This window comes from Meriones unguiculatus, chromosome 2 (genome assembly GCF_030254825.1).
Source record: "Meriones unguiculatus strain TT.TT164.6M chromosome 2, Bangor_MerUng_6.1, whole genome shotgun sequence".
NCBI classification, from domain to species: domain Eukaryota; kingdom Metazoa; phylum Chordata; class Mammalia; order Rodentia; family Muridae; genus Meriones; species Meriones unguiculatus.
Window position 1 is genome coordinate 11,008,513 of NC_083350.1, and position 26,351 is coordinate 11,034,863.

The following is a 26,351-nucleotide window of genomic DNA, read 5'->3' on the forward strand; positions in this document are numbered from 1 at the left end:
ATTTGTGCAGGTCTAGTCTGTACTGTTACAATTGCTGTGAGTTCATTTGTGCAGCTAAATTCTTTCCTTACAGCCATTCCCAAAATCATTCCATTCTTTCTTACATGATTATCCCTGAGCCTTTGGGAGGGGATATAATATATGTACATTTAATATTGAGCTTTCCACTGTCTCTCTCTCGCTCGCTCTCTTTTTCTGGGCTCTGACCAGTTTTGATTCCCTGAGTTAATGGCCATCTACTGTAAGAAGCTTCTCTGATGAGGCCTAGAGATGTATGAGTCTATGTGTAGAGCAGGTAGGCATAAAGAGTTAGCTTCATACTGTGTCCATGTAACAGAGTGATAGTAACAAATTCTCCCCTTGTGCCTACTACCTGTCTGTCCATAGGTTCTTAGCCCCAACAATAGTGCCAAGTATAAGTTTCAACTTGTGAAGAGGATCTTAAGTCCAATTGGAAAGTTGCTGGTTTCTCCCATGAGAGTCATGCCATTGTTGCACCAGTGGGCATATTTTACCAGGACAGTCGTCAGAGATCTCAACCTGATAAAATTAATTGTTTTCTCCTCTGGTAGCATGTATAGCATTTTTCAATACTCTGAAAGGTAGCCAGTGGTGGTAAAGCTTTCAGGTCAGTACAAGCTTGATTTCTTCATGTTTTGTGACTGGAGTATATGAAGTCTTTAGTCATGCTATCTTTCTGTCACTTTCTGGCAGTTAACCCAGAATGTTGGCAATAGCCTGTAATCTTTGGGCTTCTATGGGAACACATCAGTCAGGATCTCTGAAAAGATAACCCATTCCTGGTACTGAAGTTTTTATTTGCTCGCATTGCTGTTTAGTTTTTTTTTTTTTTTTAAGTGTGTATCTTAATGGTTTCTTTCTTTTCTATTTTTCTTAACATTTTTGTTTATGTCTGCATGTGTGTCTATGCACCACTTGTGTGCACGGTGCCCTTGGAAGGCAGAAGAAGGTGTCATATTACCTGGAGCTGGAGTTAATGATGGTTATATCAGTCATGGAAACTGAACTTTTTGAAAGGGCAGCTACTGCTTTTAATTGCTGTGCCATTGCTCTAGATCCTAGTGGTTTCTTTTTAAAAGTATATTTCAAATTGTGCAACTATCTCTCTAACTGAAGAAGAGTTTCAACTCATAAAAATAACTAGTCTTTCCTACTTTTCCTCTCTCCAGCCCTAGCTTCCTGCTAATCTGCCTTTTCTGTCTGTAGATTTGCCTGTTCTAGATATTTTCTATAATTTGATTCATATAATATATGCTCAGCTCTGATGTAAATATTTCAATTGAAATATACACTCACACATATATATCCTGAAATATATATATAATGCATTAAATTATATATGTTGAGGTGATTAAGCACAGTAAGTTTTTTAAATCCTGGGCTAGAAGTAGAGATGTACTCTGCACAAAGGTACATTATTCACTTAACTAAGCCCTGAGAGCTAAGAAAATGTTGCCTAAGGAAGTCCTCATTCTACTAGAGTCTCTCAAGATGGCATGTGATTATGATGACCACTCCCAGGATACTGGTTATCCTTAACTGCTCTAATTAGCTTTTTAATTGATACTTTATGGAAATGTCAGTAATAGCGTATTCTGGTATTTCTTAGTTCAAATCAATAAATTGAATGAGTTTCACAGACAGTTTGCTGACAGTCCAACTTGCAGAGAGATTTTCTATGTGGTGTGATAGCTGTGAGCTCATAAAAGGTGCTTCCCTTTCCAGAGGACTCCACCATAACAGAAGTCATGATCACTCAAAGGAACTAAGTTTGCATGCCCAGATTGGAGATAAATGAGGAAATGAGGGCTGAGATAAATGGGTATTGGATAAATATTATAATGAAATTATAGCTGTGGTACTGTGGGAAAGGAGGCCAAGAATAGATGTAATGCTACAGTGACTGGAAAGACATCATTTAGGGTCAATTCACATGCTGTGTGTAGGAACTGTAGAATCTACTACTCCACTTCCCGGACCTCCTGTTCACAGGGAGCCATTCCCGGCCAGGGGCCACTCAGCCTGTGCTTGTCTGACCTGTGCCTCACACAGTCTGTGCGGCATGTGGATTTGCTACACGTGTCTTTGTCTTCTGCTCTGTGTCTTCTAGGATAGGCAGGACCGTCAAGTGAATGTCCAGATTGGTTAAAAATTTTGTGAGGAAGTGTGGATGACTTGATAGAGACATATTTCTGTATAGTATATTTCAAGTGCCAAGGAACATCCCTATAGAATGTGGAGCTCATACTCATGTATTGTTCACCAGTCCCATTTTGAATCTCACAGTTTGGGCATATCAGCATATAACTCATAAAAAATAATCCATGTGCTTCTGGGATTTATATTAAAGTGATATGGGCCAGGTGTGCAAGAAAGAAGATGAACAGTATGAGCTCACAAATTATGAAATGCTAAATAAAGATTATGCTGTAGAAAGAATAGTCAGTCAAATAGATAGTCAAAGCCACATAGTCATGTGAACAGTGTAGCAAGGGGAGGCTTGACCCACATGCCACAGAACACATGGTGAGGGAGAAAGAAACGGACATCCTAGCAAAGAGCCCTGCAGACAGAATGCAAAGGCTAGATTTAATGTTCAATTCTGGCCCATCAAAATACTCACTCTAGCAGTGTCTGAAATCTCTCTAAGACTGAACTGCATTTTAGCTCATTAAACTATAATTCTGGAACAGTGCTTGCGTGTCCCACCCCCAGTGTGTGAGTGTGTGTGTGTGTGTGTGTGTGTCTGTCTGTCTGTGTAACGAGTGAATCAATAACATAAGTAAATAATATGACAAAGTACTGTATTAAAATGGCATCAAGGAAGCTATTATGCCTGGAGCAAAGTGGGCAGTGATCCAAGTTTGGCAGGATCAGTATCAAGAGTATGGTTCAGCCACTTCATGGTGGCCTTGAAGTCCATAGTAAGGATTGTAGGTATTAAGTTAAATGGTGGGAAACTACTGGATAGATTAGAGACATGGATGACATAAGCAGATTTGCACAAGGGAGTGTTTAATCTGCAGAAATTTTCATAAAGACAGAGAGAGATGGGGGCAGGGAAGCTGTCTTTGCTAATATGGAGTACAGCTCATTTTGATTTTGTGTGTCTACAAGAGATGTATGAACAGACTTTGTAGGCTAGAAGTCACAAAAGTAGAATGTCTCTGATCTCACCATATTCAAATGCCACAAATGACAAAAATTATAAGAAAAAGAAAGCTTTAGTGGGTGCACAACTGGGAGCCTCCAGTTGTCTCATTTCTTCCTGAAGAGATGACTTAGAAATGGCAACATAAGGAAACAGGAGAGGAGGTACAGGTTCCATTTCTGAGGATATATAATCTCCTCTTACTTGGGCATGGACGTTAGGAATCCTTCTGATTATCCTGGTAGCTCTGGTTTCTAAACTCCCAATGGACAGAAAGAGGCATAGAGAGAATTACATTTCTCCAAGGATAGGGCCAGAGGTCATTTGTGCTTTGGGCAGCTGGCTGTAGTCATATTGAAATACTGTTGCCTCAAGTGTTACTAACAGTTTAAGCAACGTCCTTGTAAATTTTTGTACACATTTACTGCCTTTTACAAATTAAACTGAAATTGGGGATTCTCAAAATCAAGGAAGAAAATATCCACCCTTTTTCTCCAACCTTTTGTATTCATTCAAATTCTCGATACTGTAGCTACTTAAAGCCACAGGGATCCAGCATGCTATGTCTGAAAAATACCTCTGAACACTTTTAGTAGAGTATTGTGCATAAACAACGATGCTGGAAAGACAGACACACATACGTCCACACAACAGCCTTTGGGAGACTCCCATGTCCCAGAATTCATTAGAAAGAGTGCAGAGCAGCAAGTGTGACACTTGAGTTTTAACCCGGAGCCTGGCATGCACCAAGCCTTGTGCTCCACAGCAGGTGATTAACCTTTAATTTTCAATTCATTGATCTTTAAAGGAGGGAATTTGGTGTTAAGAGATCATAATGTATAATGTTTCTTCTGGTGTTCTGAGGTAGGGGCAGGGTGGGGTGCTCAAGTGTGAGGGAATGAGGCCCAGGCTGTGGTGCTCTGATAAGTTTGTCTGTGGTATGTGGCGGTGCGGCCTTGCCGAAGGCCTTTGTGATGCATAGCTGGGCTGGAAAAGGCCAAGGTGGATGTGAAGAGTGTCGCACATCCATAGCATCCACAGCCAAAGCAGAGGATTGCAGCACCGTGCTCTCACTCCCTTTCAGCCCAGATCCCTTACTGTCGGAAGACCTCACTGCTGACTCAGAAAGACTATTACGAGCCACACTTGAGATTTGGGTATAGTACTAGTATTTGTAACAGCTTTTACAGAGCCCCTTATTACTTTAACCTACTTGACATCAGGAAACTGTTATTTATATATTTGGATTCTGGGGTTACCTTCCAACATCCTTTGACAAGAGAAAAACTGGCTCCTCCATAGCAGGTCCTATTGCAAATCCTTCTAAATTACTTCCAAATCCTTCTAGTTTATGCCTATTTCTTCAAATGTGCTATTAGTGGTGGGAAGGACCCCACATATTAGATCTAAAATGTTTCTGTTTCCGCAAATCACTATTAAAAATTATTATGTCATTCAAGGGATTTTCATTTTAGGCATCCCTAGTAATCTAAAAACAAAAGTCAGAAAGAATCTTCCCATAAAAGCAATAGAATCCGTTGCTGCTCAAGGGAGCCAGGCCATCCAGCATTGTTGTCAGGCACCCAGGTTGTGTGGGTAGTCGTTGACTAGGATCAGGGAATTTCTCATCTCAGAAATGGTGTGCGGATCCTTTACCTTCTGTGCTCTACAGGACCTTCTCTATAAAATGGCAGCTTTCTTTGCATTTTTCTTTCTGCTTTTGACAATTTACCCTACTCTAGTCACTTCTGTTCCTTCTTTTGCCCCTTGAGAATGTATCAGAGGTTTTGATGAAAAAGAACACATCTGTGCAGCCCCACTGACTGTCACAGTATGTTCTCATTCCAAAACATCTGTGTTTCCATCCACTAGTCAGCAGCACTAGTCAGCAGCCGCTTGCTACTGGTTCACTGTATTGAGGACCATGATAGGTCTCAGAAGCAGATGCAACCTCAAGCATCCCCTGCCTCCCTTCAAAGAATTCCCATCACCAACCAGAGACTCATGACTGAATGTAGAGGGTGACCTGAGGTGGAGGATGGATCAGTTAGGTGGTGAAAGACTCATATGCTATCAGCATCATCCTCATCATCACCACCACCATCATCATCCTGGATGGATTAATGGAATTACTCTAATATCATTAGGGCTATGAGAAAAATACGTCTGCCAAGTGCCAAATGAATGGGAAAGACAAAACATAAAAAAGTTCAGAGAAGGAGAGTCTGGCAAAGGTTTTGAAATAGTTAAGTATTTGTTTGGACTATAATTATGTTTGTAATCAGATTGGCAGGAGGAAGTGAGGTATCAAACTCTACTCAGGCAGAATGCATAAATGCAAGATGAGATCTAGGCTGGGATCTTGCTGTTTGAGGGGCTGTGCCTCAGAAAGCTGGTAGGGTAATATGTGAGAAGGGATATATGAAGTGCCAATCTCTTCATCAGCTGTGCTTCATTTTAGCTAGCTTCCTCTCTCCTCTCCAATGCTAATATCCCTTTATTTTGTCTCTTTTCCTCCTGTGCACGAACAAGTGATAGCTGTCTACCTCCTCTGCTTCTCTCCTGATTCTAAATGTTCTGTCTATTAGACGTCTTTAAGACCCTATACTGCTTCAAACACTGAATAAGTCTGGCTTGTAATCAGTGTTTTGCCCTGGCTGCCAGCCCCTTTCCCTGAGCCGAGAATGTCAGTCAGTGAAGAGAAGCATTCACATGACCTTCCCTGGTCCTCTCCAAGGACATGGACCTTCACATCACGAAGCAACACTTGCTATTCTGGAGTTCCGCTCAGTGAGCCACCTCCCCTTCCAGCTGCAATTGGCTGCCTGGCTCACGTCTCTGGCTCATGGGCTTCTAGGTTCTCCCAGGTGCAGGCTGCTCTTGCTGCTTGGGCTTTGATCATGAACACAACCTTAGGACAGAGGCATCCACACTAATCACTTTAGATTAGGGTTGGATTACACAGGACAGCAGCTGCACAGAGTTACCCTGATTCAATCCCTCTCAATCATTCCATGTAGCGACATAGGCCAGGAGGCTGTCATCATCAGTCTCTCCAAGACCCTATCCATCTTCTGGGGACGCCTCCAAATGATGGGTGCTGCTAAGAGACACAGGAGGAACTGAGGCAGACTACATGGGCTCTGAGCTGAGCTCAGTAACTTAGGTACCCTCCACTTTATTCCGTGTGTGTGTGTGACTCAACAGCACGGTGCTCTTCGCAGGCTGCCCAGCCTTCCTTAAGCCGCTGCTGTGAAACAAAGCTTGCCCTTTCCGTGTTCCCAAAGCATGGGTAGAGGCAGGGGATAGAGCCATGATTACACAATAGCTTAAGAGCAATCCACAGGGACTTTGATGACTGCTTCCTTCTTCTGATCATGCTTCTGTGAGGTCATTTGGTTTAAAAGAGACAAAAAGATGAATGTCCCCTGTGAAAACAATTGTGTAAATAAGGGGTAATCCTTTACTATTTTAATTCTCTACCAATCCTGTGATACTGTCAGTATATCAGAATCTTCTTCAAGAAATAGGTAAGCTATTGGACAGGTAAAAAACAAAACAAAACAAAACAAAAAACTCGTGTGCCTTTTGGTATTCTTTCTAGTGCTTTTGGACCAACCTAAGCCCTTTTATCTTGCCATCCACCAGCTTCCCTTTCTCCTCATTGGACAATATCCTGAGGACATCTAGTTTCTAATGTTGGGCCCATTACTGGAGTGGCTGTCTATTTTTGTATACACAATGAGCCACTAGGGGTTTGGTTGGGATATAAGCAGCTGTCTTGGCTCAATCAAGGACTTAAGGGAGGGGTCAGAAATAAGAGGGATTCAGCACCAAAGCCCAGAGTTCTGTTGGCCTGATGGATCTACTAATAAATTTGACCTTATGGTAGTTCCTGTTTGGTGAACAGAGTTTAGAGAGCAGTGGGGAAATCCCTGTTTCTAATCAAAGCTTCTGCAGAAGGGCCACTATTTCTCCTGCCTACCTTCCCCCGAGTCCATAGATTGCTAAAGGGCCACTTAAAACAGAGCTGTGGCCTAGACCCTCTTTATTGGCCACAACATGTCAGTGTTTAGAAGATCATGGGCTTTGAATGCAGACAAGAGGAAGGAAAGGGTGCAAAGTGTAGCCACAGTCACCTCAGATACTGATATAGGACAGCGCACGCCACCTGTTATCAAAGTAGTGGCAGATGTTGAGTTCATCTTCATGCACATGACAGTGGTGTAGCCAGCTCTGGGTCAATGGCAAGAGCCAGCCGGGTATATCTCTTCAGTTCTCTACAGTGGTGGCTTCGGGTTTGTAGGTTGTAACTGGAAACGTTTTCACCATGGAAAGTGATAAATGTCTCATGCCTGTAGGGCCCGCCTCTGTGCCAATTCTTCTTTTGTCAAATTTTTATTGATTATTTATGAGTTTCTTTTCATGCATCCCAGCCCCACTCATCTCCCTGTCCCATTTTATCTGCTCTCTGACCTTAAAACCTTCCCCACCAAAAATAAAACAAAACAAACAAACAAACAAAAAACAGAAAAGAAAACAAAACATAGAAAACATCTTGTCATGGAAGCTACGGTGTTTCCCATAGTATACCCCTCTGTCTACACATCTTCACTTGCAAATGTTCATTGCAATGAGTCATTAGTCTGTGCCAAGAACCAGATTTTCTAACATGTGACTGTTAGGAATACTTATTCTTCCCAGGTACTGTGTGCTCAGTGTTGGCAGTCACCTTTTAAAGGAAGCTTTTATGATGCTAGGAAGCATGGGTATTTAGAAAATTCTGCCAAGGCTATATGGAGATGGCGCCTTCTAAAAACGTCTCAGAGGCTGGGCAATGTCAGCGGGACCGGGCAGGTAAGAATGCAGAGCTGTATGCAGGCCTTCAGAAGAAGGTTTGAAGACTAGAGTGGAAGCTCCTTTGGGGGTGGGGGGTTGGGCAAGGGAGTTCTGAACCCAACCCTGAAGCCTACAGTGGTTTTCTCAGCCCTCAGCCTGTCTGTTTCTTAGGTAAAATGGGGCTTACATTCCCTACTTCACAGGAAAACCATAAGCCTGAAAAGGGCAACTAGTCCCTGTTCCTAAGAACTAAGCTGTGGGGGCAGGGATTTCAACTGAATAAAGGTGGAACTTTTAGAGAGGGTTATTGTGCCAGTAGCTACACTTACAGGAAGTACTCCAGCTGAGTCTCCATCTGTCAGAAAAGTTTAAGAAGGGGATTCCTGCATAGGGGGAGGGAGGGCAGGCTTTGATCCAGACCTTCCCTTCTGTGCAAAGTCTTTAAAATCAAGACCATCTCCAGGGCATTTTTTTTTTTCAGACACAATTCTGTCAAATAAGTGGCATGGTTTCTACTTCATGTTCTTCATTGTTGCTGAGCTATTAAAATAGTATGTTGTATGAATCTTTATAGGTCCATAATGTAAAGTTATTTTTATCAACCTCATATTCTTCACCATTCTTATTATACAAAGACACTTTAATACCTTGAAATAGGACAAGATTCTTTGTGATTTGATTATCAGCCACATGTGCTATTTTCCATCCAATGCACTAAAGGAATGGTACTTATTTAAACGATAACCTTCTGAGCAAGCTTCCATGTCTTAAAATTGGGTTGCTCTATATCCCAGGAGACAAGGGAAGCTGCAGGGGAAAACAAAGAGGATGGTCATTACTGAGAGTCACAGTTCTTTCTTGCTTATATATATATCAAACGTGAGTGGGTGCCTACCTTTAGGTATGACTTCCCATTTCTAATGCCTCTTCTATCTTAAACCAAGCCTTGCTTCATTTAAACATACCCTCCTCCATGTACCAATGAATACTCTGCTCTTCAGACTATGAGTGCCGTCCACTCTCTTGTTTTGGAATTAGATAATTTTTTTCTTCTTTAAAGGCTGAGGTACTCTACAATACCTTACGTAGTTAAAAGTGAGGCAAGGCACAGCAAATGCTGACTCTATGAACAATTCCACAGTGACTATGGTATAACTGATTGTACGTGAATACTTCCCCAAACCAGGTTTTAGGTAGCAAGGAATACAGAAAGAAAATGCAGACCTCCTTCTCTGAAAGACCAGTGAGTGATAAAGGCGGGCCTTCTTCTAAATACACAGGGTGTGCTGATGCCTGAGCTGTGCCCAGAGCCTGAGCTCTTTGCTGCCAAGTTACGATATCTTGCCAGCATGCACCAGCTGGGTTCTAGGTAACCTCCACCTTTAGTGACAGAGCATGAGTGTAAAGTCTGGAAATGTTCTGTGTGAGAACCTGGGATGTCTGTCATCACCTCAGATTCACAGGCTGTCAGAGCATGTAGATCTTGCAGAGTTCTTTATTGTGGGGGTGGACTATGCTCAAGGATACCTGGCAGAGTTTCTTAGAGGGGGAAGAAGTGTACTAAGAGTCAGTAAACGATGTAACTTTCCCAGAGTCAGAAGGGGATTGTCCAGTGTGAATGCAAAAACTTACACTGTCATTCTGTGGTAATCTGGGGGCTTGCGCTTTACTTAAAGGACTAGGGCATCTAATTACTAAAAAGTCTTAAACTGAATTAGCAGCTTCTTCTGACCCTGGTGATGTACTGTGTTCATTGGTCTTCATGTTAGTGGGCAAGGAGCAGACAGACACCTTCCAATGAAACCCATCAGAAACTGTGAGCACACTTGCTGAGAACTGAGATGGACTGAAGAGAAGCACACATGTCATGACAAGACAGCAGGGTACTGTCCAATGTGACCAAATTACTATAGTAAGAACAGAGCCCCCATTCACAATAGTTTGGTGAGATTATTACAGGGTGCTTGGCAGCAAAATCATATAGTACTTTTAGTAAACTTTAGATAATTGAGACAGCATTGTGTGAAACACAAATGCACACATATGCAACATATCCCAGCCAAGAGAAATATGTTTACAGCTGTTTCCAGAAGTTCCCATGAAATACTAAAGAGTCGTATTTTCACCCAAATACCAGGGTGCCTGTGTATTCTAAGCTACCCTGCTGTAAGGTAGACCTGCTATAGAGTTAGCATACTTGAAATCTGGACCTATTTTCCAAGGATGCTTTGTTTGAACATCCCACTGATGGCAAACCTGTTTGAAAACAGCCAGGTGTCCTGATCCTTGAAGAACTCTCAGTCTGTTCCCTGGATGTGTCCTTAGGTCAAGAGCAGGGTCTCTTGTGGAAGGGAGAGTAGACTGGTTGTGCAAATAGTTTTTGAATAGCAATTCAAAGAGATTTTTTAATTTCAATTAATAGAAATTAGTTTATGCAAGTCCAAAAGTTCAATCCCTTGTACTAAGAACTGCAGCAACAGAGTTAGCAGAACAGATTAGTTAAAGTATGCAAACCAACAGTGAGACCCTGTCTCAAAAGAGCAGGGTGGAAAGTAATAAAAGAGAACACCTAATGCCCCCTGGCCTTCATGTGCATGCATTGGCATACAACACACACACACACACACACACACACACACACACACAGAGAGAGAGAGAGAGAGAGAGAGAGAGAGAGAGAGAGTAATCAAAGTAATCTGTTATGACTTTTATAAAAATATTTAGTAGTCTTTCTGATGAAAACCCTAAGCAGATTTAAGTACCTGGCCAAAAATCTATGGATGAGGAATTCAAACCTCCTAGGGGAGGGTCTAGCAGTATTGACTTGCCAAATAAGCATAGCATCAAACTGACTTCTAAATACTGATCTGGACAGCTATAGATTGGTGCAAGTTTCAACCCTCATCAGACAAGCTTCTTTTTGCTGTGGATGATGATCAATACAAAGACTCACAGATGCTCAGGGTTTAGGGAATTAGAAACTGGAGTGTGCAGCCTTATATTGAACACCCATGTCACACTCACTCCCCACATGGCTCTGCAGAACTTTGCAGAAGACCACATAGAAACAGTCAGAGCCAAGGCCTGGGAAGGAGAGCCATCTCTTGAAAATAACAGGGTTGCTGTACTGGTGAACTCCTCGTGGCTGTGGCTGCCTGGACAAGACTATAGATCAAGCCAGTCAAATTTTCAACCTAGGTGGGAGAGTCTCCTAAAACCCCATGCCTAGCTGAGGAACTTTGGCAGTTGAAGAGCACTGGAGCAGGGGGATTTAGTTTTCATCAAAGGAGGTGCCCACACTCTAGTGTATGTGTAGACCCATGCACATACGGACAGCACTGATTAGACACAATATCTCAAGAAAAGAGAATATAAAGTTAAAAGGTGCAGATTCTGGGAGCAACTGGAGAAGGAGATTGGGGTTGATGTGATAAAAAGATGTTGTCATAATGCACAGAATTCTCAAAGAAAGAATAAGAAGAAAAGGAAAGCCTAAGCAGAGGTATTTGGTAGATTGAGACTGTACTTTTAAAGTTTTAGGGGCTGACAAGATGTCTCAGTGGTAAAGTGCTTGTCATACAATCCTGACATCTGCAGTCGGTTTTCGTAATCTATAGTACAAGGATAGCAGACTCCCAAGAGTTAGGTATCAGATGACCTGCATATGCTCATTATGGCACACCCACTTCTGAACTCATACCCAATCCCCTCCCCACAAAACAGATAGATAGATGGATAGATAGATAGATAGATAGATAGACAGACAGATAGACAGATAGATGATAGATAGATAGATAGATAGATAGATGATAGATAGATAGATGATAGATAGATAGATAGATAGATAGATAGATAGATAGATAGATAGATAGACAGACAGATTTCTCTTATGAGAGTCGTTTCTTCCAAAGCAGAGGAAGACCTCACTTTCCTCCTTTTCTTTGATTAAACGAACTATATTTTCCCTAAAGTTCTTGTTTTCTTTTGTTTAGATCCTTCATTCTCTTAGGAGTAAGATTGTTCTAGCTGTTTATGCAACATAAAGATCTTGGAATCTATGAGAGATAGCATGCTTCACACCTGTAGTAACTAATGTTTGATGATAGAGTGGGTTTCCCATTTGCTTCTACCATTAAAAGTGATTATAATGCTTTTTAAAATCGGAGAGAGCACCTTTCCGTTAATGACTAATTTATTTTATTTATTGTTGTGGGGGCATGTGTGGGTGTATGTGTACTTAGTAGGGCCAGAAATTGACATCAACTGTATTTCTTTATAGTGCTCCTTGCCCCCACCCCCGGAGGTAATGTCTGCTCCTGAACCTGGAACCCACTGACTGACTAGACTGAATGGAATCATCCTGCCACTGCTTCCCAGTGCTGGGATTGCAGGAGTTTGTTTTCATGCTTGGCTTTTTAAATGATTCCTGGGAATCTAAAGTTAGGTTCTCATGTTTCTCCAGCAAATACTTTATCCAATGTCTTACAGTTGATTTTTTTTTCCTTGGAACACCCATGTACTGTTTATCTTGGTAGATGTCTCTAAAAGATTAAAACTTTCCCAGGTGAGATATGGTGACCCATGACAGCACTGAGATTACTGACCATGCCACATGCAAAGACTGGCTGCAAATTAAGGCAAAAGTCAGCTTTATATGGAATCAAGAATACCCTGTGGATGTGTTATTTACAATTGTGTGCTTTTGAATAAGTGATTTAGTGTTGCTAGGTTTCTACTTTCTCCCTTGTAAAACAGTATAAGCACAGTACTATTTTATGACGTTTTAAAGAAGATTCAATGTTATTAGTCTTTGGAAATTTGTAGGGATTCCCAGCTTCTCCTATGGTATCTGTGACTTGGCACAACTTCATTTGCTCAAAGAGGAATGAGATGGAGAGGGAAGGAAAGAAGGAGAATGAATGAGGAATGGAGAGAAGCAGGGAGGGAGGAGTGGAAGGAGGGGGAGAGAAAAAGAAGAAAGGAGAAAGGGAGGTGGGAGGCCAGACAAACAGGGTTACACAGAAAAAGATGAAGAGAAGATCCTGGAAGAGAAGATCCATGTAATCCTGAGCAGTATTCACAGCAAAGTACACACCAGGCATCACTGATTCTTGTATCTGCTAGACTCAGAAACGTAGTTCTTTGGGGGAAAAAATCAACTCAGGTTCACAAAACCTAAATGTTGAGAAGTTCAAGAGGCAGAGCATTGCCTGCCCTGCCTACTATGTCAGGCTACATTGATTTGAGGAGACTCTGAGCCCTCCTTCGATAGTAGAGGCCAGGGCTGCCTCCCAGGCCAGGGGGGAAGGTAAGGATAGCCCATGGCAAGATTCCTGAGTGGGGCACAGATGGCTCTAGACCCTTACAGTTGCACTGAGTTCATGGTAGGTTTCTGGCAGAGATTTTCCAGCTTTATCCAAGGCTTGTGAAAGTGAAACAGCCAGTAACTACAAGGTTCAGCTATCGCTGATCCCACCTTGGCTTTATCTCTTTTACATATCCACCTGTAACTGTGATTGATTGCTCCAGATTTGGCCCTAGAAACCAAAATTCTCTGCCAAACTGCTACACTGAGCAAAATGTTTCCTTCCAGAACTCAGGTCCTTTCTAAAGCACCTTCTGTTATCTTATACATTCTCTACCAATAAGTGAGTATAGCAGTTCACCAAGGAAATGACGAATTAGAAAGCTCTGATATGTGTTTTGGAGCCACACAAGCAGATCATCTGGTCAGTTCTAAGCAGAAATTCAGGAAAAGATAAGGAGGAGGCATGGGTGGATAGCAGCCAAGCACATGGCTTTGCTGTGCATATGTGTGATGACAGGAAGCTCCTCTATTGGTGTTTTACTAACGTCGCAAACTGCCCACAGATGCTTGTGATATGATTTCTTAATTTTGTTGAAATGAAAGACTTATGGCCTAGATTGCCCTCTGGAGACATAGCACATCTTCAGCTCTTTCCCTCCCGGGAGTAGGAGATGCACTTTCCTAGACATGTAGAGTTTTGAACTTCAAAAAGAACAAAGAGGACGTCTCTGTCAGCAGAGCAGTGCAGGAAGGAGAGTGAGCATTTTTCCTGTTAGTGGCTCATGGCAGGCAGTAAAGGATGTTTTAAGATGAGGTCTGGATACACATGCATTCCATTTCTTGACAGAGACAATTACAATAGCATCTTACATGTGGTAGGCTAACTAAATCCCTTTCCCTGGTAAATTCTGTATGAAGGGTTTTCCTCTTAAAGCAAGAGTTTTCAAGTTATTATTTTATAAAAGTTCAAACCACACATGCAAACTACTAGCAAAAATGCTGTTACGGATGAAGTGTGATCACAGTCTGGAATGCCCCTCTTCTCACACACTCCTCAGTCCTCACGAAACTTCTGTAATCTAGAACCTCTTAAGGAATTGCTCTATAGGTCATCTTCTACATGGTTTATTACAAAATGTAAGGAGCATCAGAGAGAACTCAATAAAACCTTCCACAATACATGTTGCAAGCATTCCTGGGGTCTGAGAGGGTATATGATGTACAGAAAAGGAATGTGCATTAGTCAAGCCAGACCATGACACTCTGCTCTCTGTGGATAATGAGCCATGTTCTTACTGAAATGCTTAATAAATGATGATAATTAGCCTTCAGGTCACAAGTTTATACCAGATCTTCCTAGTAAACTTTCTGTACAATACCATCCACATTGACCCCCATGAAATCTGAAGAACAATGACTTGGAAAGAATTACACGGGCAAGCTTAAAATGGGCATCATGAGTGAGTGCAGAACTAGGAATATTTGGCATAAGTGTGGTATGTTTTTAGCTATTTTTTGGAACATGAGCTGTGCTCGCTCAGTTGTGTGTCTTGCTAAACTTCGGATGAAGGGAGCAGCTTTACCAGGTCCAAATAACACAAGCAAGATTCATCATCTCAGTGAGTTCTGGATTAGCCAGAGCATCCAGATGTGTAAGCGTACTACTGTTGAGCCAGGAATGCATATCTGCAAGGCTGCATGTGAAATCGTAAAGCAAAAATTGTGGAAACTCTTCTGGCTACATCTCAAGGGAAACTAAGATGGCTTTGCCACAGAACTTACCTGTAAACATAACCACATCATATAAAACATAAGAAGACAAATGCAAGCAATGAAGGCCAGGCCTGCTTGCAGTTGCATACAGTGGTTGTTACTGGAAACCCTTGTCATCTTTTCATCAAGAGCGTGGATGTAAATCTGGTGGTGTCAGTGGTTTCAGGCTTAACCATTGGAATTCCACCAGGCTGAGAGGATTTAGCAAAAGGAACAACCCAACCAGGAAGACAACCACAAGTGTGTAACTTGCCTTTAGAATGGTAGGAAGCCTTCCTTGGACCCTGCACAATGTTCACCAAAGGCCTTGGTAGTTAAAATGAATACTTGTTTATTTAGAAGGTTGCTTACATTTAAATTGGTTGTAGATTTGACTTCTGCCTCAATGGCATTCTGAACTCATGTAGCAATTTAAGTAGTCATCTGTCCACAATCCCATTTATAGGCCAGTAATGAAGACTGAGTATGAAACAATTTCACTGTCCATGCCTCTGAGAGTCAGAGGTATAAACAGGCTTTTTGAGAGCTGTGTTCCTAGGGGTGAGTGTTTTGGTCAGGGAGAGGCTTAATAAATAGTACCTCCTCCGTCTCTCTTAAATTTCTAATATGGTGGCAATTTGGGGTGCTAGGATGCTATAAGAGTGGGGCCATTAGGAACAAAGACTTCATTCAATGTGAAAAATAGGATGCAAGGGTGCTAAATGATCCTAAAATTGATCTCAAGTTTTCTCCATTTCATGATTTCTGCATAGTACCATTTGATTTATCATTTCTATGAAGACTAGCAACCAGCTGGATCAGTGGCAGCTCCCTTATCCTAATGTTTGCCTTTATGCCTGCCATGCTGGTAGACTGTGAAGTCCTTCATGGTTCATTGCTCCAGAGTTTGCTACTGGGATCTCTTTCCTGTTCTGTCTTGAGTCCTAGCAAACCTTCTGTTCTTCATGTTCCTTTCTGCATCCCCAGCTCTCCAACCGTAGATTTTTGAGCATCTAAAACTTAATTTGGGGGGAATGTATCTATACTAAAATGCACATTTAAATATAATAGACAATTTCTTTTGTTATGTCATTTTATCTTTCTGAATTTCATTTTTCTTTTTCAAACAAGAGAGTAGGTCCAGTCCATCTCTACTAACCCCAGAGAGGTATGCAATTGGATAGTCATTTTGGCTTGCTGGAACATTGCCTGAACATAAGTTGCTCTAGTCTTTTCTGAGGATGAGATCATTAGTAAAATATGACTTAGCTCTCCTCCTACAGTTAAAGTAAGAATCCAGTGGCAGTTATTAGAATAAAGAGAGAGAAAAAACATCCATTTCACACAACATAGAAAAGAATTAAGATGAGTGATAGAAAGAAGAGATGAGTAACTTGAAGGCTCACTTAAGGAAAGGACAATGTTGTTGAGAATAAATGTGGACAAGGATCCTTTGTTCTCCCAGAGCCATCTTGACTGGGTTTCTTTGCCTGCCTACCTCTGTATCTCTTCATCTATCTATCCACACTACACTTCAGTATCTCTATCTCTGTCCTACAAGGGTTGAATTTTCTAAGAAGAATGAATTATAGAGTCCCAGGGAATACCCCTGGGGTTTAGTTTTTCCAGTGTTTTATCTGGACTGAAACTCTTCTAGACTGATGTTCAGAATGACCCATATTCTTACCCTTTTCTGTATTGGTCAATCCTTTCCCAGACAGGTGTCTGGTATCAGCAAATAAACATGTGGGAATATGGCCACCTTCATCTGGTTGGTGTATACTCTCATTAATCGACCAGCAGAGGGGAAGAAAGGTGCAGGAGAAGAGAAGGGGAGAAGTTGTGCACCCTCCTCCAGTGGGAAAGTTTAGAAACTATGGGTTTTTAAGGTAGGCCTACTACTTAAAGGGGCAGTCTTAGACCCATTATAGCCATTGCTTTTGTTGATCGCAGTGCTGCAGTGGCTTGGCGAGGGAGCCAAAGGGAGAGTCCCATTCAGAAGGAATGGGAGAATAAGAGAACAGACAGATCGCTGCTTTGAAAGCTGAGTGAATTCTTTTCTCCTCTCTTCTGTGAAAAGCTGGGGCTTCCCTTCATCTTTCTCCAACTCTCCTTTTGAATTTAGAGAGACAAAAACATACCCTGAATTTATGCTGAGAGAGAAAGTACAGCTCTTTAAAAATGGAAGGCAGGGCCATCTTCTAGTATTTGAATGTGAACTGTTTCAGAGAGCAGCAGGATGTGTAGGGAATGAGATTGGTCTGAGCAGGTCCCCAGGAAAGCTCCCTCCTTCACCAGGGAGATGAGAACATTTTCTTTCTTTTGCCTTTTAAATGAAATTCTGTCTACCCTCCTCCCTGCACCTGCTCAGCCCTCTAGCTGAGAGTGCTGCAGACATTTAACCATCCTGGGAAAAGACAGGATCCTTTTCATTAACTTTAGCCTGATTGAAGTCCCCAGAGCTGGGGTGGATTTCATTTTCCTCTTCTCATTCTCTGTCTATCATGGATACTCCCCATACAGTGAGGCTGTCATGGGCCTTGAACTGTTTCTCAGCGGTACCAAATGGACACAGGACCACAGCGGGAAATGATAGTGGAGAAAGGCTCAGGGTCTGTGTTTTCTTTTTTCCTTTGTTTGTTTCAAAGTCACTATTATTATTATTATTATTAATTATATTATTGTTTGTGTGTGTGTACATCTTTCAGATGTCGACCTTCTCGTTCCACAGTGAGCTACAAGGGCTGAACTCAGGTTGTCAAGATTGCATAGCAAACACCTTTTTACAGCCGAACCATCATTTCTGCAGCCCTTGAATCTGTGCGCATCTTACCTATGCTTTAGTTCCAGCTGAGTCTCTGAGAGTTTCTGTCTCATCCTTAGAAGCTGGTGGCCAGTTCTATGTAGGCAGGGTGGTTCCCTGGGAGGGCAGATAAAAAGCAAGCCAATGCTTGTGCAGAGGAGCGGAGGATTAGGATACACTCAGCAGTATCTTCTTAATAATGTCACTGTCAGCCCCCCTCCCCCATAAAGTAATACTAATTTTCTGCTTGTTTTGGTAGAAACCTATATCTGTTTTCTAGTGAAACTGCATCCAACAATTGAGAAAGGTAGAACCACTGTTGATGAGGAAGGAAGGGGAGCACAGAGGGGCCTTCTTCTATATTGCATTTTCTCATCCCAGGTCCCCAGAAGAGGTGGCCTCTGAGCACCTCTGAGGGAAATACTACCCTTATCCTTCTCAGAATCTTTCAACTGCTTGATTCAGGCCCCAACATTAAGATGTAAACTCTTTTGGGGCTCTAGTCTGTGATTTTGAAACACAAGAGGACTTTTTCTGTCCCTGTAATTCTAATTGACACCTGAGCTGTGCACTTTAAGTGCGTGGTGACTGGCGTTTTCTTCTTTAAAGATGCAGCATGGATATCTACTTTGGGGAGCATTTATATCAAAGAATGCTCTACCTAAGATTTTCTGTGTTTGGTTATAGCATAGTTAGAACCTGAGAGCCTGGAAGACACTCATGGTGTGATGGGACATAAGACAGGCTTCATTCGGCTTACTGTTCTTTCAGGGCTTATTTTTAGGAGAGGTCACAATACTTACCTTTGAATGTTTCCATTCCAGATGACATCTTCCATGGACACTAAACTGTGTGTGAAATGCTTGGCATCTCCAAGAAAAAGAATTGAGGCATTTAGACTCCACTTAAATTCCACCATCCCCGACATCACATCCCTGCATCTTCCCACTAAGCACAGAGAGACAGGCATATCTGAACTGCAACAGTTCATTGAACGGGTCACTATTTCATGGGCAGAAAAACAGGAGCCTTCTTTCTGACTGGTGGTGAATCTCTTTGCTATTTAGCCTTTTTCCTTACATGTTGCTCATCCTTAAATTTAACCAGTGACTTCTACGCTCAAGTACAAGCCAATCTTCCCTCCTATAACCAAGATCAGAGAAAACAGACTGTTGCTGACATAGGAGCTCATTAACTCGTCTTAACATTGGGATGGTCTTCATGTGGAAAGCGTACTGGGTGCTGAGTACTGTTTCTTTTTGTGAGCTTGAAAGATGTTTTCAGTTATCTCTCACACTTCTCCACACCCAGAAATTGAGTCACTCTTGTTCTCACCTCAATGTTGACAATCTCTCTGACTTTCCTTTCAAGTCCGCTGTTCAGTAGGTTATTAAGTAACTAACTGTGTGTTCAGACACTTCCTAACACATTGCAAAGTGAAGAATTTACATTAAAATAATGTGTCACCCATGACTTGGTAGACATAGTCCTATTGAGTGTGTTGTTGTTAGTTTTTAAAAAATCCAAAAATATATGCAGTGATACAAAATAGAACTTTAAGGAGTTAAGAACTAAAATGCACACATCTGATTCCTTTCTGAGAGAATAGAAGAGAGGAATTAAGAATTTTTTTTTTTTTTGTGGGGCAGAGTACATTATAACTTTGTTGAGTACCAAAATAAAGACAACAAACCATAATCAAGCCTGCTGGGTTTCTATACAAATGGATGTGCTCAGTCCTCCACCATGGACATGAAGGAAGGCTACACATTTGAAGATGCTTTGAATACATTTGTAATTTATCCTCACTGTCAGGATTGCAGAGCTAAGAAAGGGATATTTTAGTCACTTTTCTCTGTCTGCCTGGTGAGCCAGATGGGTAGGTGACTGAGCTTGAAGGGCCTTGAGCATTTATGAGATGAGTCTTGTGAACTGATGCATCTTAGTGATTTTATGTTTGAATGAAGTATATCACATTTTTCCTTTGCCCAGATCAGTGAAAGGCTTATCTTGTATTGCTAAGTCTTGAAGAGTAGATGGTTGTTACTTAGAAATAAAAGTATCTTGAAGAAAGGGCTAGTTAAGGGTCATTGATCAGGACATAAACATTATGTTAGTCCACGGGGCTTCTTTAACTAATATTCTTATACTCGGCCTGTTTCTTATACCCACCTGGACTCTACAAAAGGTTTCCAGTGTGCTGCAATTCACATTCACATAACACTATAGAACAAAAAGCCTGCTCATTGGCAATATATAATTTAAATCCAAAGGACATGTAGTTTCCAGTAATGCCAAGAAAATAATGCTTAGCTTCAACCAGTTTAGCATGAGTAAAATGGAGATAGTTTCTGTCTCAGTATTGATGTGTATTGGAAAGAAGGATGAATTAAAACAAAGTATAATAACGCAAATATGTGAAAATGCAGTAATAAAACCTATTATTTTGGATACTAACTTTCAAAATAAAGAAAAATAAATAAAAACTATTTATAAAATAATAATCAGTTTACTGGAATCATAGCAATTCGGGGTATATTATAATCCCTTCCCTGTGCCCTAAAGGCTGGGGCCAGCACTGATGGGTGCAAATAGCAGAATATTGGGATTAGAATGTCCCTACCCTGTCTTTCTTCTTCAAACTGCTCCCACTTGAAGCACACACCTTCTCTTTCTCCTCCCTTCTCTGTTTTGAAGGCTCAGTTCAGATTTCATCTGTTTCGGCAGTCCCCCCTCCGCCCCCTGCCAGAGCTTTCTTCCCTCTTATTTAATGTCTGAGATATAAACTCTATCATGTCTGCTGAAGGACATTTGAGTGAATGTTTTCTGGACAGGGTGCACTCTGAAGGCGAGGATTGAGTCTTCCATTGTACGTGAGCAATGTGTCTGGGCACGCTGCCTAACAGGTACCTGCTTCCCGATTGTTTCGTTACTAGTGGAGTCAGGGTGACTTCTTCCTAGGATGGAAAATATGTATCACTGGCAGGGTAACCCTGGGGCTGAGGAGAATGTGCTGCCCTCGCTCAAACTTAGGCTCGCATTGGGTGAGTCATTAGAGCTAGACAATCCCCTCAAGCGTCCCCCATTGGGAAGACCCTGGAGCCTAGAAAGGCTCCTGCTATTTCTTGAACCAAATAAAATATTGTTAGAGCAAACATTGAACTCTTTTGTATTTTTTGCAAATACTCTCCAGGCCTACGCTGGCCATCATACTCCTTGATTTAAATAGACGCTTTCCTCATTTCTTGTTATCCCACCCTTTCCCAGCACCTTTATCAACAGGTAGAATGCGACTATTTCATTAATTAGTGTTATGTTACCGTTGAGGGTTTTCTAGTGTTAAACCCCTAAGAGATGAAAAAAAAATACTGAAAACCTTACCCTACCCTACAATATTGATTAAACAGAGGTGTGTGAGAGAACACGCGTGCACAAGCATGTAATTGTATCTCATCCTCTAATTCTGTGTGTGATTATTTGAAGCATAAGTTATGAACACTTAACTGGAATATAGAATTACAAACAGCACAGAGCAAAGGGGAACAACAATGTAGGTGGAAAGAATTAAGAGTCAATTTTACTGGCTTGATTTTAAGGGAAAACAACAACAAACTTAAGAAACAAAGAAAAGGCCATGTTAGAAGTGAGGTGCCTTTAACTATATGTGAAATAATAGCTCCTGGTCTGGTTTTTTTTCAAGGTATACTTTGAAAGTAGAAAGAAAACAGAAAATGTCTCCCTAAAGAAATCTCTTTATCTCTAGACTCACTTACATTATACTTCATGATTTCAGGGAGCCAGTGCCCCTCAACCACAGCCTCTGCTCTCTAATTTAAGCTCCTTCGAATAAGTGGTAGCACAAAGAAGAGAGATAGGAGAAGGCCAAAAAAGGATGGGAGAATGTCATAGAGGTTGTAGACATAGCAGGGAGCTCAGGGAGTCCAGGTCCCTCACATTCTGTGACCGTGAACCTGGAGCCTTGACCTGAGCTCCAGTAACTCAGGTTGGTTGTCTTGGGGAGGCTGTATGTAAACTTTGAGAAACAATACTGAAGAAAACTCTATTGTTCTTTTCAGCTCCTCACAGCCAGTGACCTTGCAGCCAGTGACCTCAAAGGATTTCAGACGCAGGTGAGTCCCTGTCATGTTTTTATGTAGTTTGAGAATGCCATGATATGTAGGTAGTCTGTGAGTAAATGAATGTGACATGAGGACAAAAGCTTCACTGTGGGCCTTCTGTTTCCACTACTTCCGGTACTGAAGAGATGACCTGGTATGTGTTCACTGGCCCTAGCTCTTCTCTTATCTCAACATTAGCAAAACGACTTCTTTTTATTCTGACTTTTTTTTAATGTGTCATATTAAAAAACAAAACAAAGCCCATTTAGGTCAAACTGTCTATAATGTTGAATGAACATAGAGCTTGATTAAAAAAAGAACAGTGAAATTAGGTTGGGGTTCTGCCTTTCTCTCTCTCTGTCTCTTTCTCCTATATGTTTATGATTCTATAATATTCATGTGCAAATACCTTGTCATTACGGTGTGGTGGCCAGGATAATCTAGACTCCCATAAAGACAGACATTTGAGTTTGCTGACCGTGGTTGGGGTCACATCTCTAGCTGTAGTGCTGTTTGAGGAGCAGTATTAGAAAATGACAAGAGGGACCAGGTAAAGGCTTTCTGGAAGCCAAGTGTAGTGGTGCACCCCTTTAATACCAGCTCTTGGGAGGAAGAGCTTGGGAGGTGGGCTTCTGTCAGCTGGAGACCATCCTGGTCTACATAGCAAGCTCCAGGCTCCCAGACCTACATAGAGAGACCCTTTCTCAAAAAGAGAGGTTTTCTGGAGTATCCACTTACCAGGGGTAAAGATGTAAAGTCATTCTGTCTCTGGAAAAGGAGTTGCTATGGGCGCACACATACGTGTGTTTACACATATATACATATATACACACGAGGCACAGATGCCTTACCTCTTCCCACAGCATCCAGCTGAGGCCCAGGATTGACACAAAATTCAGGAACTACAGTTGTGGTGCTCAGTCCCTGGTTCCTTTTCATATGAAACATTCAGTTATCCCTACCCACTCCTGGATTTATAAACCCATGGTACTGTACCTTTGTGTCAAAGAACATGACAGCTGGCAGCACTGAACTTGGGAGTGTGGGACAATTGATTTTCTAAGAGTTCCATATATTTAGAGCGTGTGTTTCTCTCTTTAAACCAGTTGCGTGCAGTGCCTGTACCTCACTACTCATTTTTGGGTTATAATCTCAGGGCACCCTTTTCTTGCCCAGCATCTGAGGACCCAGATCCTGATATAAAATAGCTGCCATGTCACACAGAATAGGAACAGGGACAGTAAGTGGGAAGGGAGACCTGGAGGAGGAGCATTGGCAAATTCAGGGACCATTAGTGAAAGTCTAGAGCAGATCTGACTTTCAGTTCTACACTTTCAACTCATTAAAACTCAGCTAGGAAATCGCAACCACGAACTTCTGGGGGCTGGAACAACAACAGGCACTGCTGAAAGGACCGGCCCACACTCAAAGGAACAGTGCGTAAGGGGTGCACGCCTTTGAGCATAGCACTGGGAGGCAGAGACGGTGGCTGTATGTGGGGAGGCCCCCGCTCTGCATAGTGAGTTCCAGAACAGCCAGAGCTCCATAAGAGAAAAACAGACAAACACAAAAACAGATCTGACCAAAACAGACACTAAAACAAACAAACAAACAAAACAGATCTGAATACCAGGAACAAAGGAGAAAGCAAAGCAGATCTGAATACCACATCTGGGGTGTTTCTGTTTCAGTCTATTGTAGATGATCAATAAGGCTTTCTTGCCACTCATTGAAAACCAATAAGGAACTAAACACTAGTCACTTATGCATACAAATTTCCAATGGATCTAAGAGAATGAGAAACAAAAGCAGAAGACAATCGACATTGACCCATTTCCCACTCATTTACTTGACCCCTTCCCATGCAGTGACACCACAGCTAAAGGTCTCTTCTCACTTTACAGTTTTTAAAATATGCATTTTTAATTTTTTAAATTAAAATATAATTATATAATTTCTCCTCTTTCCTTTTCTCTCTCCAACAATTCCCATGTATGCCACCACACTTTGTTCTCAAATCTGTGGCCCCTATTTCTGTAATTTGTGTGTGTGTTACTGACATGATCATATTCTTTCCATGACATTATATGTATGAGTTTATATGAATGTGGTCTAAGTATATAAACATAGCTCTTTCAGTCTGTATGACGTTCCCTGTCGTTTCAGCAGGACTGACCACTGGCATTAAATAACCAGTTGATACGTTCTTCCCTAGTGAAGACTATGTATGTCTCAGGCTCTCAGGCTTCCATAGTTGCCTATAGTTCCTTTGTAAAGGGTGAAAAAAGCTTTGTGTGGAGATCCTGTTTTGCCTCCCCCAAAGGAAGATAGTGTACAGAGTTTCTGAAAGCTGTGTGTGTGAGTGGTTATGGGTGTGTCAGTGTTTACATGTAGGTATGCTTTGGGCATAGCGTGCCTCTGACACGATCACATCTTCCCATGATTATTTAGAGATATCCTCAGATGCTAGATTTAAAATAGAGTAGTAAATAAAGGCATGGGTAGACCCCTTTGAAGCTGGTCTACTGCTTTGGAAGGCATGATCCTAGAAAGGCACTATCCAAGCATGGCTATCGTCTTCAACAAGGATGGCTTGCTCCCCTGCTCATTTCATTCTCCACATCATTCCATTTTAATGTCATCCCGTAAAACTGGATGAACTTTTCTGGCTTCTCAGGCTACCATTCTGGAGGCCAGGAAGTTCTGTGATTCCTGTGGGCAGCCTACCAGGCTCAGATAATAGTTAACATCCTGGTTCTATTCTTAAATCCAAAGGGCAGGGTGTGTCTCAATTCAACACCAGCCATTGACAATTTTTCTAAATAGAAGTTGAATGTAGCCTACATGCAGTAATCCGTGGAGGTTTTCATTTCCAGGAACTGTCACTGACTCCTGGGTAGAACCCAGGCGGACCCCTTACTGGGATAACTGATTAACCCCTCTGTAATCCAAACTTTTCATTTGAATGTTGACAGCTTTAGTTTTCCTCAATGCCTCTTTCTGTTGCTTCCTCCTAAAGAACATAGTCGGGATCTCCTCACTAATTTCTAATGAGCTGAAAGTGTACAGTAGTGACTATATTAGGCTGGACCATTCTGTCTGTGTCTGCTCTTCTCACTGTATTTGGGTAAAGCAGAGAACGACAAGGAACAAAACTCTGCTCTGCTGCTGATTTCCAAAATTACCTTCTTCAGTCTTGGAAATACACATGTAACATTTCAGGCACTAATTGAGTACCTCAGGTACATTGAGGATTCAGGTGGATTTGTCTTTTTGTGACATCTAGTGCCTGCAGGTATGGCATCTTAGATAGTTTTCAAAGCATAGGTATGAAAAGTTCTGGAATCCATATCAAAACCACTCGACAGTTCTCATTCTTGGCTTTTGAAGCAGCTGACCCACAGAAATGTTTGTACTTTCTGGTCTAAAGTAATCAGAAATGAGAACACACATTTCCCTTTGTGAGGCCAATGCTCTCCGTCCCTGAGAGAAATAAGAGATGGCTTTCTCTAATGAAAGCCCAATAAATACAAGCTTTACTCTCCTCTCTCTCTCTTTCCCCTAATACAAAAGCTAAAAGTAGGAATTGGAGTGTACAGAAAAGCAAAACAAGATGAGGGCACACAGAAACAGATGAGGGCATCCAGGGGTAATCTTTTACTCTTTGTCCTCCACAGCCTTGAATATCTATTGGAATTCAGTCGTCATAGTTATAGTTATGTCGTTACTTTATCTTTTCATTGCATGATTTCCATGTCACTGGAAAGTTGTCTTGCAGCTGGTTATTCTTGCACTTGTTGCTAATACCTTCCTCGATTTTCCAGTCCATCCTCACTAGGGATTCCATCCCTTGTAGCACCCAAGGAGCAATCTAAAGCAAATACTAGCACAAAGTCCACTCAATTAAGAAACAAATACCATACTTCTTTTTTGTCTGCCTCTCTATAGAGAAGAGCACTGAGACAAGGCAGAGGAAAGCAACACATTAGCCATGGCGAGACACATCTTTGTGGGAGGGGCATCATCTCAAAGCCAGACAGCACATGAAAAAGTTCTGTCATTGCTGCCTGCTTGATCACCCCCTCCTACCACACACATTAAAACTGAGAGATGCCTCAGCACAGGGAAAAATCATGAGGCGGACTCACAGAAAACACAAAAGACCAGGATTAACTGTAATAGCTGGGCTTGCAGTGTTCTAGGCAGGTCCAGACACAAGTCATTTCAGAAGCTCTCCTAGTAGCAAGTCAGGGTCCTTGTTTTCTGGATAAAGACATCAGTAAAAAGGATGTCTGGAAGACAGAGTGTGAACAGTCTCCTGTCCCAGTAGACTCTTGTACCAGGAACATGCCATGGACT

General features: G+C 41.8%; 1 protein-coding gene across 1 annotated transcript in view; it reads left to right on the top strand.

Annotated features, from left to right (window-relative positions):
- Setbp1 (SET binding protein 1) overlaps positions 1-26,351 on the top strand; it is a 360,020-nt gene that overhangs the window by 166,393 nt on the left and 167,276 nt on the right. Inside the window, exon 3 of the mRNA XM_060377005.1 lies at positions 21,951-22,004. Within this exon, the coding sequence (XP_060232988.1) occupies positions 21,951-22,004 (54 nt within the window). The remainder of the gene's footprint in view (positions 1-21,950; positions 22,005-26,351) is intronic.